Source organism: Sarcophilus harrisii, chromosome 2, assembly GCF_902635505.1.
Source record: "Sarcophilus harrisii chromosome 2, mSarHar1.11, whole genome shotgun sequence".
Taxonomy (NCBI): Eukaryota; Metazoa; Chordata; class Mammalia; order Dasyuromorphia; family Dasyuridae; genus Sarcophilus; species Sarcophilus harrisii.
In genome coordinates, this window is record NC_045427.1 from 443,320,504 (window position 1) to 443,340,327 (window position 19,824).

Below are 19,824 nucleotides of genomic sequence, written 5' to 3' on the forward strand. Positions count from 1 at the left end.
ATAAGAATCTCTTTATATCAACCTATTAAGAGAAAATTCATAACCTCTCATGGCAATGCACTCTACTGCCATACACTTAAAATTGTTAAGAATAATTAAAACAGTTCCCATTGTCAAGAGGTAACAAATGGCTTAGATTATCTACCAAGTAAAATTTCAAAACATACCATTCCATGAGAAAATTAATCTGCTGCTGAAGGATAATGTTGTATCCTTTTCAATTTCCTCATGGAAAAACACTCAAGTTTAATATGATTATATGATTTTCAAAATACTAATGTGGCTCATTTCTACAACCTTCCTTTGAACCAATTAGAAACCAAGAGACAGAATTTTGTGTCTAGTTCAAAGTTATATTACATCAAAATTATACTAGAAAATGGTGATGCTTAGAAATCAATCTATGAATTAATTCTTTTTAAGTGGCTTAAAGGCCAAAGAAAAACATAAACTTGCTACTTGAAAGAAAATAACAAATCCTACCTCTGTAGTCTTTAGCAGACTGGTATACCATGACTGGCTCAAGTATATATAATATATTAAAATTCTTAAAAGGAGAAGATGGTGGTAAGTTATCCCCTATTCAAGAAAACAAAGGCACAATATCATGGTAAATGTGGTTATTTGTTACTACAATGGCTTATTCCCTCTGCTTCTAATAAAAGACTTTTGAAAGGATTTCAATAATTTAGCACTAGTTATATTCCAATTCTCTACAATAGTGAGGTTTTTTTCCCTAAGTGACAAAGTGTTATTCAAGGAGAGAACATTTCACCTGATGCACAGAATTATTTTAGTTGAAGCTGCCTCACACAGGTGATAGCTACCATCTGTTGCCCTACTCTAATGTGTTAGGATATCAGTCTTTAAAGCATTTCTCCAATCACTCAGTCTCTAGTTAAACTCCTCTAAAGCTAATGCAAGTCATACTAGACCAAAAAAATTTATTTAAATATATAAAGTAAAACACCACATACAAAAAGTCTTTCTTTAAAATCTAATTCTCTGGCTTTATTCACAAGTACACAGGAACACTTCTAAATGGTATGTCTCTACCTCTGATCCATCCTGCTAAGAAGTAAAACAATACTTTATCAAGTCAAGTCATTTTATCAAGAATGGGAGGGAGGGAGGGAGGAAGGAAGGAAGGAAGAGGAGAAGCTAGGAGGGAGAGGAAAAATTGAATTCTGTAGGACAAAATCCAAATTTCTAGTGTGGGAGTCAAGGACTTCCATAATCTGTTGTACATATTCATATTCAGTCTTACTCCCACCTTCTTCCCCTTTTTTTTTTTTAATTTAATAGCCTTTTATTTACAGGATATATGCATGGTAACTTTATAGCATTAACAATTGCCAAACCTCTTGTTCCAATTTTTCACCTCTTACCCCCACCTCCCTAGATGGCAGGATGACCAGTAGATGTTAAATATATTAAAATATAAATTAGATACACAATAATTATACATGACCAAAACGTTATTTTGCTGTACAAAAAGAATCACTCTGAAATATTGTACAATTAGCTTGTGAAGGAAATCAAAAATGCATCCCACCTTCTTCTCAACCTGAACTAACATACTCCAGGAGGCAAATTTATTTTCTCACCATTATTAACATATTATATACATTTTCTCTTCTAAATATCAGAATTTTCTTTGTTTTCAGAGCCTAGCTCAACTTCTCTCTTCATCCATAGAGCCTTCAGAACCCTTTAGCCCACTGTGAGAGAAATTCCTTTGAGTTTTTCTAGGATTTCTCATCTGAATGATCCTATAATCTACATTACTCTGGCATTTGTTCTTTGTATTGTTATTATTGACAAATAGTGTGAATATTTATTATATGCAAAGCACTGAACTTTGAGAAGTACAAAAAAAATGAAAATTAAGGTCTGCCTATCAAAAAAAATTTGTGGGACACACATTTTCCCCACAAAATCTAATCTGACTAAAACCTAAATGTCACCTGTAGTTGATATTAATTTTTAACACTTTGTCCTTTCAAAAAAATGGGCTATAATTGAATGACTACAGTAATTGGGAAGCTAAACCATGATACAAGAAAAAGACATACAAGGAAGCAAGTTTAAGTACCATATGAATAATACAGACAATATCATAGCTGTTCAGAAGAGGAGAAAAATCATTGGGTCAAGACCTATGGATCACAAAAGACAAGAAAGTTTTCATAGAAGAGTTGGTATATGAGCTAAGACAAGTAGAATTTAAGAGGAAAAGGTGAAGAGAAAGTTTCAGGCAAGGAAAATAATTTAATTAAAACCTAGAATAAGGAAAATGCAAGATAGACCAGAAAGAAGGCATTGACTGCTTTGCCTGGAGCAGCAAGGTTTGTGTAATACTAACAGACTACTTGATATCTGTGTGGCATTTTACAGTTTGCAAACTGTTTTTATTTATTTGTTCTTATTTAATAGCCAGAACCTATATAGCACTTTAAGGTTTGCAAATATTACTTCATTTTATCCACACAACAACCCTAGAAGGTAGATACTCTTATTACCACTATTTTACAGACAAAACTGCAGTACAGTAAGTGACTTTCCCAGAGTAATCTATCTAACAAGTATCTGAGGTAGGATTTGAACTTGGGCCTCCTTCTCTTGAACCTAGCCAGCTCTTTAACTATTGGACCACCATTTAAAAGGAAGCAATGGGAAGGGAACCTTGAAAGATCCTGGAAAAGGCTACGTTGTGACAAGATTGTGGAAGATTGTCATGAGTACCAGAATAAAGAATGTGGACTGTCCTTTAAGGAGTGGCAAGCTGTTGAAGATTTTGGGAAAGTTACATTGTTAATTGTTGACTTCATCCCCTGTATTAGACTTGAGAAACAATTTCTTACACTTCTGTGAATCCTCTAGAAAACTCTTACTCATATTAAAGAAACTGTGATCTACCTCTCCTCTCCCAGTCTTCTCCAACAGACTTTGTCCCCCACTGTCATCCCCTCTCTTTGAACAATCTAGAGTATCTTCCCTTTTACTGGCTCCTTTCTGCTACCTTCACATACCACCAGGTCTCCCCTGTAGCTATAATCTCTCACTAGCTCACACCATCTATATAAGGTATTGGCTTATTTCTCTCCTTGCTTTTCCAATTAAAGGAGGGACTTCATGTCAAATCCCTCACACTTGGTGGTACTGTCTTTTCCTACTCTCACTCAACACTAAACTCAGAAGTCTGGCTTCTGAATCCACCACTCAACTGAAACTGTTCTCTCCAAAGCTATCAATAATACAAGCTTCCTTCCAATAATCTTGTGACTGTAAAACACAATGGTCTTTCTCAGCCCTTCTGCCCCCTTTCCTCTGTGGGCCTGTCCCATTAATGCCTCACTCCTACTCCTCAAAATTTACACACACAAAAATATACAGGCGGCATCCCCCAAAGTCTTAGTGCAGTTTTAAGCTATGCATACCCAAACACAACATAGAGCTAGAGATAATTCTTGTATTTATGTATATGTGGACATTTAACATATCCTAATGGTATGGGATTTCCTTAAGAACAAGCTATTTCTGTATCCCCCCAAACCTATCATGGAACACAGAACATAGCTGGCATTTAATAAATATATGCCCAATAACTTCTTGGAGATTCTGAATTAATCAATAATCACTAATAAAATTGGCAATCAAATAGAACTAAGCATCAGGAAATAAGTTTGATATCTGTGACTTCCAGGGGCAGCTAGATGGCCCAGTAGACAGAGCACTGAGCCTGAGATAAGGAGGACTTGAGTTCAAATCTGCTCTCAGATACTTAATATTTACAAGTTGTGTGAGCCTGGGCAAGTTACTTAACCCCAATTGCCTCAGCTAAAATTAAAAAAAAAAAAAAAAAAAAGGAGAGAGAGAGAGAGAGACCTAGGCCTGACTACTAGAAGCTGACTCCTGAGAGAAGAGAGGAACAAAGATAGAAAGCCAAGATGAGAAACTGCATAAGGAAACCACGAGAGGAAAAGAGATGTCAGTCCTGGACAGATGAAATGCCTTGACACACTGTGTTCCCTGCTTGTGTTTTTGTGCTAATCTTCTTTTTTCCTATTTAAACTATGTGTGGCTGGGACAAACTGTATACCATGCTTCTGGATGAAATGTTTTGTTACTATTGTTTTCTTTATGTTGTTTTAGTAAATGTATTTGCTTTCAGTTAATTATGTCTCCTGGCTATTAATGGTAAGTGCACCAATGGGGGCTTGTGCATTTTAGTTTTAAGGGAATGGAGCCACACATACAGAGTAATTGAACCTGAGTGTAGTAGTCTCTAGGTATCCAACTTGTGAGAATGAGCTGGAGCATAGCCCCAGAGGAGGGTCTAATTACACACAAAAAAATTATCTACAAAATATTTCAAGTTAATTTCAAGGTTCAGGCAGCCATCAATGAAAAGGATAGGAAAAAAAACTACATAAAATTGGAGATGGAATCTCTATGGGTCTTTATAGGTGGAGAGCTTGAGAAGACATGAAGGATGAATGGAGTCAGTGGCCTTTTTTTTTAATCCATTGTTCTACTTCATTAGGCGTTGAGTCCATAGTAAGGGAAGAGGCAGTAGAAAGGACAGAAAAGAAACAAAATTTATAAAATCTATTCCAAAACAGAGTTCTTTAATTATTACACTAAAAATTCCTCCATTAAATTCTTACTTCAATGCCACATAATGACATAGAGATTACCTTAGATATTCAAAAATTAAAACAACAGATTACAAACTCCTACAGATCTCACAACAAAGTAGACAGGGCTTGAAAATGGAGTGTATGTTTATTATTTGAGAAACAGTCTAGCTAAGCTGAAAGAATGGTCAAGTTGACCAAAGGAGAGAGGCAGCATAGTGTAGCGGAGAAAACACTGGATCTTAAACCAAGAGCACTGGTTTAAATTTATAGCTCTGCTAGTCACCATTTGGTTGAGTGTGGGCAAATCACTTAATTTCCTTTACCCTCAATTCTTTATCAATTAAAAAATAAGGGAATAAAACAAGATGATCTCTCAAGTCCCTTTTTCAGCCCTACACTTATGGCAATTACCATGATTCTATCAATTCTTTGGTAACAACACATTTCAAAGACAATCTATGCTAAGTTTAAAACAGGTTGCAATTTTTATCTGTGGAATGCCATACTGATGAAATTAGTAATCCTTCAAATAAAAGAATGATGACTGACAACAGATAATGCAAACTTTACCACTGAGCCAATAGGTAATAATGGGATAAGAAAAGAAATAGGGAAAAGTATTTCATGCACCTCTACCCTGCCAAAAATTTCAAAAAGGAAAGATGAAAAGTAAATTGAAATGTATCACTTCCTGCCCTATTTACAAGCTGCATATTTGCAGTCATAAATGAGGTTCTTAAAAACATGACAAAAAACAAGTCATAAGCATCCACAGATCACAAAATGTCAGAGCTAGAAAGTATTTTTAAGGTCATTAACTTTAATCCTCGCATATTACTGAGAAAGAAATTGAACCCCAAAGAAAAAAAATGATTTATCCAAGATTACCAAATAAGTAAACATTAGAGCCAGGCCTGGAACCTCAGGCTCCCAGCTTTTGGTCCAGTGGCCTTTCCACCGAACCATATAAAGAAGCCAGGTTACTTCTAACAGTTTGTCATGAAGGTCCTGTTGAGCCAGCTGTCTTAGGGGCTCTTAGAGCAATGTATAATAAATAGCTCACAGGTGTGGCTAGTGGCACAGCCACTACAAAGGGAAAAGTAGTTATAATGATAGTTTCCAAACAATAGGAACCAATTTGCCATGAGGCAACAATTGCTGGCTGCCTTCCTAAATGAAAATGGTTCAAGATGGTCCCTGCTGTGATCCACATCAGGTCAAAACAGGGGAAAGGAAAGCCAATTTGTTCCAACTCCACTCCATTTCAAGATATATACTACTCAGAAAGTCTAACTTAAAATATTTAAGAATTTTAGACATTAAACAATGCAAGCATTACCACTTACCATTAAGAAACATCTTTTCCAATTTCTCAAGTAACTGAATGCTTTGATTCAGCTGCTCCCGGAAGCCTTCAGCTACATAGTAATCAACATCACTGGCCTGCAGCAACTCCTCAAAAGCTTTAATAAGGTTGGTCATATGTTGACGATAAATGACACAGATGCTATGGCTGTCTTTAATCTGCTGCCGTTGGGAGGAGAGCTCCCTAGCTTGGGACTGAACTAATGAATCGTATCTGGTAAAAAGGGGGAAAAAAAATCTGGTATCATTTTCAAATTGAATTTTTTGACCTTAACACTAATTGAAAATATGATCAAGTACATTTTTCAAAAGCCTGAAGCTATACAAGTATATATACTATTTGTTAATGGCATCTATACAACATCACTTTTTTCTATTTCAAAATAGCTAACAAATCCTGGAACAAGGGACTTCATGCAATATTTTTCAACCTTACAAAGTATTCAATTAAAAGACAGATTATTAGAGATTAAAGGAAATGAGCATCCCTTGTATTTTTCAAAAGAGCAGTTCTGGCGAGCCTAATCCATAAATATCAGCGAAAATGACAGAATTAGAAGGGGGGAAGGGAGGGAATCATGGGCATAGCCCTGTACTTCTACGGAGATATATAACAGCAAGAAACTTTACTCTCCCCAACACTTTCCATTTAGCATTAGCATTACAGGGAAACAAAGGAGGATACATATGCTAAATATATATATATGGGATCATAATTTCCATTTTATACATGAGGTAACTGAGGCCTTTCCACTCATTACTCTCATTACCTCTCTTCTGCATGAGTCATATTTCTATTTGATATTATGGCCATTTGTATCCATACCTTCTCCTCCCTATTCGAATGTAAATTCCTTAAAAGCCAGGACTATATTACTGCTATATTCCCCGTACAAAGTTATGCAGAAGCTGATGCAAGATTCCACTTATAATAAAATTGAATACGAAAAATCTCAAATATGGACCAACTTCAAGTGTACTTAGCATAAGCAATGAGTTCAAATGCTTCCTTGTGCCACATGTCATCTTTCCATTTAAGTGACACTGGAATGAGTAAGAAGGTAACATTTGAAACAATTCAACATATCAACAAGCCCCATCATAATTATGTGATGCTAGTTCTTAAAAACTATAATCCAAGCATTTCAGAAATCATGGAAAATTCAATTCTGCCTCTAACAAAAGTAACAATAGATTATCACCAATTAGTGACAAGCAAAGAAGAGTACACTTTAAAAACAATCCTATTTCCAATGTGTGATAAAGAATAAAATTGTATACACCTATACTCATTAAATATCTGTGAATAAAAATCCTCCACTTTTATTACTTTTATTAAAAGCCTGTTTTTCTAAAATGATCTTGAGGCACAGATACAGAAAATGTTTACATTCCTCTTCTTATTGTCACTTGAGCTTACACAGAAATGCTAAGGACAATAACCATGCCTGGGAGCGAATATTGTTGGCTGTCAAGGTAACATGATTTGATCTGTGGCGGGTCCACCAAAATGGGGAAAGAAAAAAAAAAAGTTCTAGGAAGATCTCCCCCACAAGCTTTTTTAGATCATTAACCACTGTTTAAGAGTACTTTAGATTCTACCCATTCGGTCAACTATTTCAAAAACACCCATCCTTTCTTTCTTGCTGCCTTAGACTCCCCCATTTTTACCTCTTTAAAGGTCAGCTTAAGCTCTCCTTTTTAAAGAAACCTTTATTAACATAAGTAGTCATTAGGGTTCTTCGCCCCCTCATATTGGTCTGTATTTACTCCTCTGTGGAGATATGTGTATCGTATCCTAAATACAATGTAAACACCTTGAAGATACAGATTGTTCATTTTTGAACTTGTACAGTGACTAGCAAAATGCCTTATAGCAAAGTAAGGGCTTTATAAATCTTTACTGACTTGCTGAACAGATTCAGCAACTTCCACTGGTCTGGAAACATAAGAACAAATAGAAGTATGTTAAGCCAGCATTTCAATTTCTTAAGAATGAGTGCCAGCTCATAGTCTGAGAGAGTAATTGCAGGTTTTTACTAGTAAATAAACTTGGCGTATGAAAAATGCTATTCAAAATTCTGATCTATAAATGCTATATTCAGATGTCACACCCTTTCCAAAAGCTTTCCTGAATAACTCTAAAAGTTTCTGCAGGGCTACCACAAAAAAGAGGAATTCCATTTTTTCTGGTTTGTCTTTTTTAGACCATTGGAGCAATGGCAGTTGCAGAGAATCAAATTTAAGCTTGAAGTAAAAAAAATTTCTTAATGCTTAAAGAGCTATCCAAAAGAAAAATAGTCTTCCTTTGGAAATAGTGTATTCCTCCTCAATAGGTGTCTTTTCAAGAAATGACTAAATGTTATAGAGATTTTGTTTATCCCTGAATTGAAGTTGATGACTTCTCAAATCCCTAGCAACTGTGGTTTTTGAGATATACAATAATTAAATCTAAAAGTTCTAGAACAACCTCAACACCACATTGCAATGTCAGTCAGTTTGTTTATATAACGCTTTTTCTATAGAACTAACTTTCTGATCTAACATTCTTTTGCCTATTATTGTGTTTTCTTTGGACCTGGTAGGTGGGGAAAAACTTTGCAGTTAGTAAGAATGTAATGTAATGAAAAGTAACCTGGCTAGTAATACCAGAACTTACCTTGTAGGGGATGATTCTCTGAGTTTGTTTTGAAGATTATGTACTTCCTCAAGAAGGTTCATATTCATATTCTGCTCTTTCTTTAATTCAGATCCTTGTTCTTGTAGCTGTTGCTTTAGTTCTTCCACTATCCCATCAGCCAACTCTGAAGTCAATGGATGAAGGATTTTGGTGTGTTTTACATATTGAACTTGATGTAAACTAGAGAATGTCTTCATTTCTTCTTCATGGGTCCCACCCTTAGATTTATTCTGTCCTTCCTGGGTTTCTTCAGTCCCACACAAGACTGTGATAATAGCCTTACTGCACTGGGACTGTTTAGAAGCTTGCAAATGAAATATGAATTTCTGGTATCCTTCAAGTTCAGTTTTCAAATCTCGAATTCGTTGTTTTAAATGTTCAGCATCATCCACATCAAATTCATCAGAAAGATCTGTTCCATTCACATTTACTTGAAGAGAAAAATTCTTGGAACTTGCATAAGACGCAGTTGAAGCTCCATCTATAAAATCTTCACAATGACTCTCTTTGTTTGAGGGCAAGATGTCAAAGTTTTTAAGCTGATATAGTTCAGGTTCTGAAAGTTGAATGCTTTTATATTAGTATCTGTTGTTTTCAGAATTACTAGAATGAGTAAGATTTTCATAAATCATCTATTCAGGACAAGACTTTATCCAACTTCCTAGAGACATAATCATAGCCTACTTATTTTTTTAAATTTCCAGAAGAGGACCCTACTATATCTTCATTAAGTAGTTCTAGAATGAGCCAACAAGCATTTTCTCAGAGCTAACCTAAATCTCTGTTCTGTTTGATTGTGCTCAGATCTTAAGAGATGAGGAATAGATGAAATTAGGTTAAATTAATGGCCCACCTTGAAAAATTTTAAAATGAGAGTCCATGTAGTCAATATTCCACCCACAATGCAACAAAAACAACTCTTACATATATAGCATTTGACAATTTACAAAGCATTTTCCTGTAGATTATCTCATTGGAAACAAAGGCCTGAAAGAGCAATCAACTTAGAATCAGAAAGCCAGACCTCAACACCTGATACTATTTACTTGCTAAAAGAGCAAAATGAAGATATCACTTTACTTAAGTTCAGTTTCCTCATCTTTAAGATGTGAATAATTCTAGTTGTATGACTTACCTCAGAGTGATGGTGAGGAAATCACTCTGCAAAGTGAAAAATACTACAAAAATGAGAATCATCCTTATTGTTGTTGTCTAAATATACAACTATGCATTTATATGATACTTTCTTTTTAATCTATTACCATTGTTATTAATAATATATCACAATATGTGAACAGAAGAACCAGATTTGGAATCAGAAAAACACAGGTTCAAGTTTCTTCTCTGACACATACCAATCATATAACTGACCAAGACATTTAAACTCTCAATGTCCTAGGCAGAAAGTAGGATTGGTAGTCCTACTTCATTGAAATCACAAGTCTATTTCAATTCCTGCTATTGATAATAAAATACTAATAATTCTAGGGGAAGAATTATTATAAATTATCTCTCAAGTTAATCAAAATATTAGAAGCCTGGATTTTCAGACTATCAGGCCATAACCAAAATCAAATCTCCCACTTAATGATAGGATGCCCTAAATATAAGCAATTATAAGAAAATAAACTACCTATTAAAGGTTAGTCTTGCAAACCCCAACTTGTTACAGTTAAAGAAATATTAAGATATCTCTCTGAACTTAAGTAAAGTGATAAATCTTAGCCCCTTGGTAATAAATCTAGATCTAAGAAACAAGACAATGGTGATTTCAATGCAATTCTCTTCAAAAAAGTAATACCTTGTTTAAAGCCAGATTTTGAAATTAACATTTCATAAATATCTGAATTATCACAAATCTTACCTGTGTACATATTTGTTTTTGTGAGTTTTATCATCAAACATTCTCAAAATGATAAAAATGAAAACAATGCTAGTCTACAGGAATGGGGATCATGCCCCACTCAGACTGTTATTAGTGAATGAACAATTGCATTGAATCTAGTGGGGGAGGAGAGGAAGAGATATATTATTTGTCTCTGTATATATAAGAATATTGAGTATGGTGCCATTTCGTTTTTGACTTTGTATTTCTTGTACCTCACACAATATTTGGCATGGAGTAGTTAAGAGCAGGGCAGGCCCCAGAGGAAAGGAAGAAGAGAAGGCCTATGTTTCTTATATCCACACATAAACAGTATTAGTTCCCTTTCATCTATTTTTTTCTCAGAATTGAATTGTACAATAGAAAATTTTAGATCATAAAGAAAATGTGTTAAAGAGCAATTAGCCTACTGCCCAATTTCACAATAGAGAAAATGGAGTCCCAGAAAGGTGAGGTGACATGGCCATAGATCCAGAGTAGTTAATAGTTTGACATAGTGCTCAACTGGAGCATTGAATTTATGTGCACTTTGGTATTGAAGTAAGAAGGGTAAAAAGATTTGAGGGTCATTTTACTAACTGAAATTATAAAAAAAGAAACAAAAAAGCTCCACAACCTTTCCCCTAATTACATTGCAAACAACCCAAAATTAGATTCTTTCATTTAATAAATTGCTGTCATGTGAAGCAATGGAAAAAAGTTGGAATCACAAAATCTTAGGTCTCTTGGAAGGGACTTTAAAGATTACCTAACTCTAACCCCCTTATTTTACAGAAAAGAAATTTGTCCAAAGATACATGGCTAGTGAAGTACCAGAGCCTGGTACTTTCAAATTCTATCCAAATCTATGGTATCCAAACTCTAAAGACAGCATTCATTCATTCATTCAAACATTAGTGAGCATATGCCAGGTGCCAGCATTGTTCTAAGCACCGACAATAGATAAAAAGACAAAAACAAAACAATACCTAGCCTCAAGAGGGAAGCATTCTGGCAGAGGAAACAAGAACATATTTAAGTACAAAATATAGACAACGTAACTTCAGGATTAAGGGTGCTAGTGGCTAGGGGAAATATAGCATTCTTACAGAGATTAACACCTAATCTGAGCTCTAAAGGAAGCCTGGAATTCTACAAGACAGAGATATGTAAGGAGGATATACAATTAGTACAGGCAAAGAAGACAGCAAGACATGGAAAAAAGAGATATAATGTCACATGTGAGGTATAGCAAGTAAGTCGGTTTGTCTAGACTATAAGAGGATATAAAAGGGAGTCACTTGCTCTAAGTCTGGAAATATATGCTAGAATAGTGGTGAAAGACTTTAAAAGCCAAACAGAGAAGTTTGTATTAGAAACTAGAGGCAATATGAACCCATAGAAGTTTTTGAACAAAAGAGTAAATGGTCAGATCAGTACTTTAGAAATAACAAGAAACATTCACATAGCACTTGATGATATGCAGAGTGCTTTATAAATATTAACTCATTTTATTCTCTCAACAACCCCTGGAAGATAGGTGCTATTATTATTCCCATTTTACAGATGAGGAAACTGAGGCAGACAGAAGTTAAGTGATTTTCCCAGAGTTGCACAGCTAGTAAGTTATCTGAGATCACATTTGAACTCAGATCTCCGTAACTCTAGATTTAGTACTCTATCCATTGTGCCACAAACTTGGTAGCTAAATAAAGGTTGAATTGGACAGGAAAAATCCTGGATGCAGATAAAGAAAACTGGGAGGCTATTATAATAGCAAAAGATGGCTTTGTAGAAAGTAGGCTCTAGATAAGATATATTATGGAGGTACACTTGAAACTGAATGGAGATGCAAAGGTGAGGGAGAAGGAAAAGTTGAGGATGACTCCAAAATATTGAATTTAGGTGACTAAAAGAGTGATGCCATAAAAAGGAATATAGAAGTGAAGAAGATGGGAGATGGGAGAATTTGAGGAAAGAAAGTAGAGATTAGCTGTCTTGAGTCATGCCAATGAAAATATCCAAAAGCAGTTAGTAAACTGGGATTGGAACTGAATATCCAGATCTGAGATTCATCTGTACAGAAGTAACAAATAACTTAATGCCTGAAGACTGACAAGATGAAGACAAAGTATAAGAAGAGGACACAGGACACAACCTTAGGGCACAGCCACAAACAGTATATAAGACAATTTGATGATCCAGCAAAGAAGACTGAGTAGCAGAGGGCTGACAGATAAAAGAAGAAAGTGGAGGGCAATGTAATGAAATGGAAGAGCAGTCAAGAATATCAGTTGGTGCAGAAAGACCAAAAAGGACAAGAATTTTTTAAAAGACCATCAGATTTGGAAATCAGGTCACTAGTATCCACTGCTACATGTATAACCTTTTAATGGGATAGACTTTTCTAAGTGGGCTCTACAACAAGATATGGTTTCTGTGAGCCATTCAACTGAAGAGAAGCAGCTCTGTCACACTTCACCTGTTTGTAAGTATACAGTCATACTCTACATAAGGTTGCCCATACCAATGTTCTACAATAGGACCACAGATTTATGTGGCAAAGTTGTAAATTCTGATATAATATAATTTGGCCAAATGATCATTTATGTGGAACTAAATGCTCTCTGTAATGCTGATTCCATGGAACCAAGTCATGGTATTATGGAGAGTTATTCTTGTATTAATTTTGGTGAGACTGTGCCTGTACTTATACCACCATAGCTGGAATGCATAGTAAAATCATCTGGTCTAGCCAGATCCTTTCACTGATGAGAAAACTGAGGTCTAGGGAGAAAGAATGACTTCCCAACACCACACAAATATCACAGGGTCAGGACTTGAACCCAAGGTCAATCTCAGCAAGTAATGTAGAAGCAAAAGAGCAATAGATAATCTTGCAACCTTTTGTTAAATAATTATGACAAAAAAAAACTGTAAACTTAAGCATGCTTCAAGAACAACTATGCACCCCTGAGGCAACTTTTACATGACATGGTAGAGTAAGATGATGGAGAGCAGACAAGAAATCTCCGTCTGACCTTCTTTGTGATCTCCTCTGACCTTCTCTCAAACCAACAGCAGATTAGGCCTCTAAACTGATTTTGGAGTCAAAGAATCCACAAATATTTATAATACAAAACATTTCTAGAAGAAGATACCTTGGAAGAACTACAGAACATGTGTGTTTCAAACGGGCAGGGGGAGAGTCTGCCAAACCCAAACTGCAGCATAGGGAGCCTGGGGCAAGTAGCTGAAGCAGAGAGCCAGAACAGTGCAGCTTCTACATACCTGGGAATATTCTGTGAGCCTCTTAGGTCACTCTGTCCTGGTTGCAAGCAGGTGGTTTGGCAGATTTGCCTTTTGTAAAAGGCAAATTGTAAGCTACTGAGCCCCCAGTAAAACACTGGACCTAACTGCCATTACCCAGCATTAGAAATCAATCAGCAGAACTGCCCCAGGGCAAATTAAAGCAGCTATCACTCCTTTGCATTGAACAGACCTCAAATCCTGAGGTTCAAAGCAATTGAAATTCAAAGCAAAGCAATTCCAGATGAAGCCCCAATGGGAGAAATGAGCTAGTCTCCATTTCACAAGGCTTTCTTCGAAAACTGCATAAAGGATCTTAAAAGAGTTAGAAGAAAAATGGGGAAATGAAATTAAATCACTGCAAGAAGGAATGGGAAAAGCATATAATGTCCTACAAAAGAGATATGAAAAAGACACCAATTCACTCAAAAACAAAATTTGTGAAATGGAAAAAGAACGCAATGAACAAAAAAATACAATTGGCCAATTGCAAAAGGAGTTAAAAAAGGTAACAGAAGAAAATAATACACTAAAAATTAGAATTGAACAAATGCAAGTGAATGACTCAAGACTTCAAGAATCAGTCAAACAAAAACAACAAAAAATGAAAAAATAGAAAAGCATATGAAATATCTCTCAGGAAAAACAACTGACCTGGAAAACAGATCTAGGAAAGATAATCTAAGGATTACTGGACTTCCTGAAAGCCATGATGAAAAAAAGAACCTAGACATTATCTTATAGGAAATCATAAAAGAAAACTACCCTGATATTTTAGAATAAGAAGGTAAAATAGGCACTGAACGAATTCACCAATCACCTCTTGAAAGAAACCCCAAAATTAAAGCCCAAAAGAATATTGTAGCTAAATTTCAGAACTATCACACCAAGGAAAAGATATTGCAAACAGCCAGAAAGAAAACAAGTTAAATACCAAGGAGCCACAATTAGAATTACCCACGACCTAGAAGCTTCCACCTTAATGAGTCAAATGGCCTGGAATCTGATATTCTGAAAGGCAAAGGAAATTGGATTATAGTCAAGAATAAGCTATCCAGCTAAAATGAGCATTATCTTTCAGGGAAGAAGATGGACATTCCATGATACAACTGAATTTCACCTATTTTTAATGAAAAGACCAGAACTGAACAAAAAATGTGATCTCCAAACACAGAACCCAAGAGAAGCATAAAAAGGTAAATAGTACGGGCATACTTAGAAAATGCAGGTATAATTTGATTTTATTATGATAATATGAAAAATAAACTAGAGGAGGAAAGAGAATTGTACTGGAAAAAGAGGGAAAAGGAGGTAAAATAAGGGAAATTGTATCTTACAAAGAGGCAAAGAAAAACTATTATAATTGAGGAAAAGAAGGGAGAGGGATGAGCGTTATGTGAATCTTCTTTTCATCAGATTTGGCTCTAAGAAAGAATATTAGTCATATTTGGTTTCATAGAGAAACTTGTCTCACCTTATAAGAAAGTAAGAAGGAAAGGGGGGAAAAAAAGGGGGGAGAACTGTTTGAGGGAGGTGGTCACCAAAAGCAAAATACTGGGGAGGTGAGAAGGGGGAAAGTAAAGAGAAAAGCGTAACTTAGGGTAAATAAGATGGCAGGAAATACAGAATTAGTTATTTTAACTGTGAATGTGAATGGGATGAACTCTCCCATAAAAACAGAAGCAGATAGCAGATTGGATTAAAACCAGAATCCTACGATATGCTGTTTACCCAAAAAAAAAACAAAAAAAACAAAAAACAAAAAAACACACATTTGAAGCATCATGATACATACAGAGTGAAGGTAAAGGCCTGGAGCAGAATATATTATGCTCCAGGTGAAGAAAAAAAAAAAAAAGCAGGGGTAGCCATCCTGATGTCAGATCAAGTAAAAGCGTAGATCTAATTAAAAGAGATAAGGAAGGAAACTATATCTTGTTAAAGGGTACCATAGATAATGAAGTGCAATATCAATATTAAACATATATGAACCAAGTGGTATAGCAAATGCCTTTCCACAATTCAGATAAAGGACCAGTTTCATTTTCTGACTTCCTCTTCCAAGACCAGAACTCTGCAGAAGCTTCTCTTGAATTTCCAGAATTAAAGAGAGGTCCCAACAATGTTTTTTGACACACAAAAAAAAATAATATTCAACCCATTTATATAGTATTTATCTGGTTGGTATTTATATATCCTTGGTATTTATAAATACCATTTATCTGGTATTTATAAATCCTTGTGACCCTCTTGAAAATCAACTTCTCTGGAGCCTAGCAAAGGATTTCTGGGATATCACTTCTTACTAACTGAAGTATGCCCTAGTTAAATTACATTGCAAAGGACAATAATACTTTTTAAAAAAGAATCGCAAAATATTATAATGAAAAGGGAACTTATCTGTTATAATGTACACTCCCTCTTTCTTTAAGCCACAGAGATATGTGAAGCTCAGATACAAGTAACTTAAAGGACTTGGGATATTAAGACATCATCTCAATCCTTCCCTTTTAAAGATATGGAAATTGAGGCCCAGAGAAGGTAAACGACATAGGATGTGGACAAATGCCACTTGTAATGATTATCTAGCAATAGAATGGTAAATCTGAAAGACCCATTAAAACTGCATAGTCTAAACCTCAAGAGTTTTACAAATATGGAAACGTAGACTTGGAGAAGGGTCTAGAATTAAGAATTCATAACTACCAGTTTGGATTCTTTCTTCTGCATCATTTTTGCAATCTGCTCTCTAATCAGTAAGCAGTGTTCAAGCTACAGCGCTCCCATCCTCATTTTCTAATCACAAACTACCTGGACTCTTTCTCTGATTCTCATCCTCCTCTTTTTCCTCCTTCCCACCGGCATCACCTTCAGGATCCTTTAATTCCACCTTGCTCTCCTGGCAAACTGCTTTCGATGAGGGCTCAGCTAGAGAAATCCACAAAATGAAAAAATAAAAGCACAAAACTGAAACCAAGCCAAGCAACTGAAAAGAACACAAAGACACAATGGGGGAAAATGAAAACGCTGGGGATGCAAGATGCAATTTATAAGACAAAATTAATCTACAGAACTGCCATAATAAAAAATAAAAAGCATAAATATACTTCAGCTTGTCTCAAATGGTTTAAGTCCCTGCTTTTGAAAAAGAAGCATGTGGAAATGAATTCTACAGGGTCAAGCCACTGTTCCTCTGAGAGGAGAAATCTTCTAATGGGCTTCTTTACTGAGAACCACAGAACTAGGACTTTCTTGGGTCACATAGTCTCTCAAAATCAAAAATGGGGTACCTTCATGGTCCAAAAGTAAAACTCTCCAATAGGCACCATGGATTCTAACACTCTTATTCTTCACAGGTAGAATCAAGCCCACTCTTTTCCTAGGTTTAGGGCAGAGAATTAGGACAATTCAACCCTTCAGTCCATACCCAACTGTGGGTCATTGAAGTCCAAAAGGGACCAGGCAGAAAAAGGCTATATCCAAGTCAGATTAAGTTTACGTTACCCACAAAAAAAGCGTCTATCCTAGTGACTTCAATATTAGTATGACCTAAAAGAGCCCCACTCCAGAGGGAATGAAAATAATAGATTTGGTTTTCCCTTAGTGTTTTTCTGTACAATGTTAGAAGCAAGAATCAAGATTAATCACTGCAATTCATAGAATTTATGAGTGAACTTCTTATAATTCTAAACAACACGGCTGACATTTCAAGCAGTTCTATCAGTTATTTGCCTAGCTCTCTAAAACACATTTTTCTTTTTCATTTTACCATTCAGCAAGAGTTTGTCTTGCATTGATCTCTCTTCAATCAGAGCTTCAGTCAAAGATAACTTTTGTTGAAGATGTTTGTTTCGAATTGAACATTCCTTGAGATGTCCATGCAGTTCAGCTATCTGGTTCTGTAGATAAACCATTGTCTCCTGGGTAGAAGAGTTTAAGTTTACACTTCCTAATGATCTAGATGATTTTAATGGAATGGGTAAGCGGGATTTCTTAGTGCTCTGAAAAAAACACATTGTAAAATTTTACACATACTAGTTAAAATCACTTCCTTTCAATCAGTCAACATTTATGAAATGACCACTGCATACACATTACTATTCTAATAAAATATTAGGAGACATTATTAAGGAAAGAGAAGGGAGAATCCCTGCTTTCACGAAACATTTTTCAGTAAAGAAAAGATGCCATATAAAACACACACGTCACTTTTTCTAATAACAGAAACCTCTGAAAACCTCAATTATTTAAGATCCAGCAGTAAACAGAGGAGGCCTCTGAGGAGTCAAAGAGATACCATAAAATTGATACATCAAAATTCTAACATTGTATTCACGGGCTCTTGCTCAAGTCCTATCATTCTTATTAATATTATTAAGTCTTAAGCTTTAGAAATGTAACTTAATATTTACTAATCGGTATTTTTAATAATAGCAGCTTGTCAAGTTAATATTGTTAATATTAATAACAGCAATATTGATAATAATAGCTAGCATTTATAAAGCATGAAGACTTGAAAAGTATATTACAAACATGGTGGTATATTATCACCTTCATTTTGCAGATAAAGAAACCAAAGTTCAGAGGGATTAAAAGTAGGAGGTAGGACACAAACTCAGATCTATACTAAATTTCAGTCCAGTGCACTTTCTATGCCTACCACTGCTCTAAAAGCTTTTTCAGGAAGTAGAGGAGAATAGAAGAAACAAATTAGGAGGCAGGGAGTTACAAGAAGTACACTGACAGCAGAAAAACCTGAGAGCTGACACCAAAGAATAAGACAGAAAAGAAACTAACAAAGAAAACAGACATAAGAACTCACACATCATAACAGTAAGGAGCCAATAAGTATAAAAGCCAACAAGCTCAAATCTACACCTAAATAGCTTTTAGAAGCATGAGTATATTACAGTTATAATTATAACAAAGGCACTGAAATAGAAGGCGGTCAAAACTCTCCCAACCTTCCCTCCCACACAGTAACACTGCTCAGGCTAATCCTTCATCCCAGGTCCAGGTAAGCAAGAAATACCAACATTTCTCACTAAGTATTCTAGAACACACATTCCCAATAGGTGGTTCTACTTTTGTCACTGTGAAAGCATTCTTTTTAAGAGAAAATAATCACTTTTGACCCATGTACAAATATGCAACATCTATATTGGCCTCCAAATTTTTATCTGGCAAATTTGACTGAAAATCATTCTGGGATCTAGCCTTTTTTTTTTTTTTTTTTTTTTTTTTTTTTTAGCTTTTTCCCCCATTTAAATGATCAACAATATAGATTATTCCAAACTATATATATCTTGGACAAGGGGAAAGGGAAGATGTAATACTCTTACTGTTCCATTTGATTCAAAATAGAGTTAAGAATTACCTTTCCTAACACTCAGGTATAAAGCATAGGACATATGCAGGCTATATAAGTGGGAATGGACATTTGAAGCACCAGCCAAAATTACACAGATGTTCATCCCAGTTGTCATTAATATTACAGTAATGTCTTTTTATTGTCTATTTCAGATATATTTAGAAAACCCTTTTCCAAAAATTATAGTTTTGGTGCATAATTTAAAACAATCAAAAGCAATTTTGTTAATGATATAGCTAACACTCTTTGGTACAGACAAAAGCAATAATTTGGTGGTCAGAAAATAAACTTAATTCTCTATTTCTGTGTTATGAAGCACTGTTACAGTTCATTTTTCAGATCCAAAACAGCCATCAGAGATAGAATAGGAAAAGTCATCACTAAAGCACCATATATGAAAATGAGCACTGTAAGACTTACATATGTGCTCATGTTTTTAAAATACAATAGAAAATTTGGTGATGAGGAAGGTTACAACACTACACCAATAAGAGGCTATTAAAAAGTTAATAAAAACATGGACCTGGATAAAAAATCTCTTGTTGATACATTATCAAAACTCAAAGGGTCTTTAGAACAGGAACATTGGGAT

The 19,824-nt window shown here is 35.2% G+C and overlaps 1 protein-coding gene across 9 annotated transcripts in view; it reads right to left on the bottom strand.

The window, feature by feature from the left end:
* The window catches only part of CDK5RAP2 (CDK5 regulatory subunit associated protein 2), a 159,992-nt gene that overhangs the window by 40,463 nt on the left and 99,705 nt on the right, over positions 1–19,824 (bottom strand). For 5 of the 9 annotated variants that reach the window (XM_031954197.1, XM_031954196.1, XM_031954202.1 and 2 more), the window contains 5 exons: positions 17,631–17,862; positions 16,670–16,789; positions 8,668–9,244; positions 5,990–6,222; positions 484–579 (listed from right to left, as the gene is read on the bottom strand). In XM_031954197.1, the coding sequence (XP_031810057.1) occupies positions 484–579; positions 5,990–6,222; positions 8,668–9,244; positions 16,670–16,789; positions 17,631–17,862 (1,258 nt within the window). The remainder of the gene's footprint in view (positions 1–483; positions 580–5,989; positions 6,223–8,667; positions 9,245–16,669; positions 16,790–17,630; positions 17,863–19,824) is intronic. The other 4 variants (XM_031954198.1, XM_031954201.1, XM_031954199.1 and 1 more) reach the window with 4 other exon arrangements.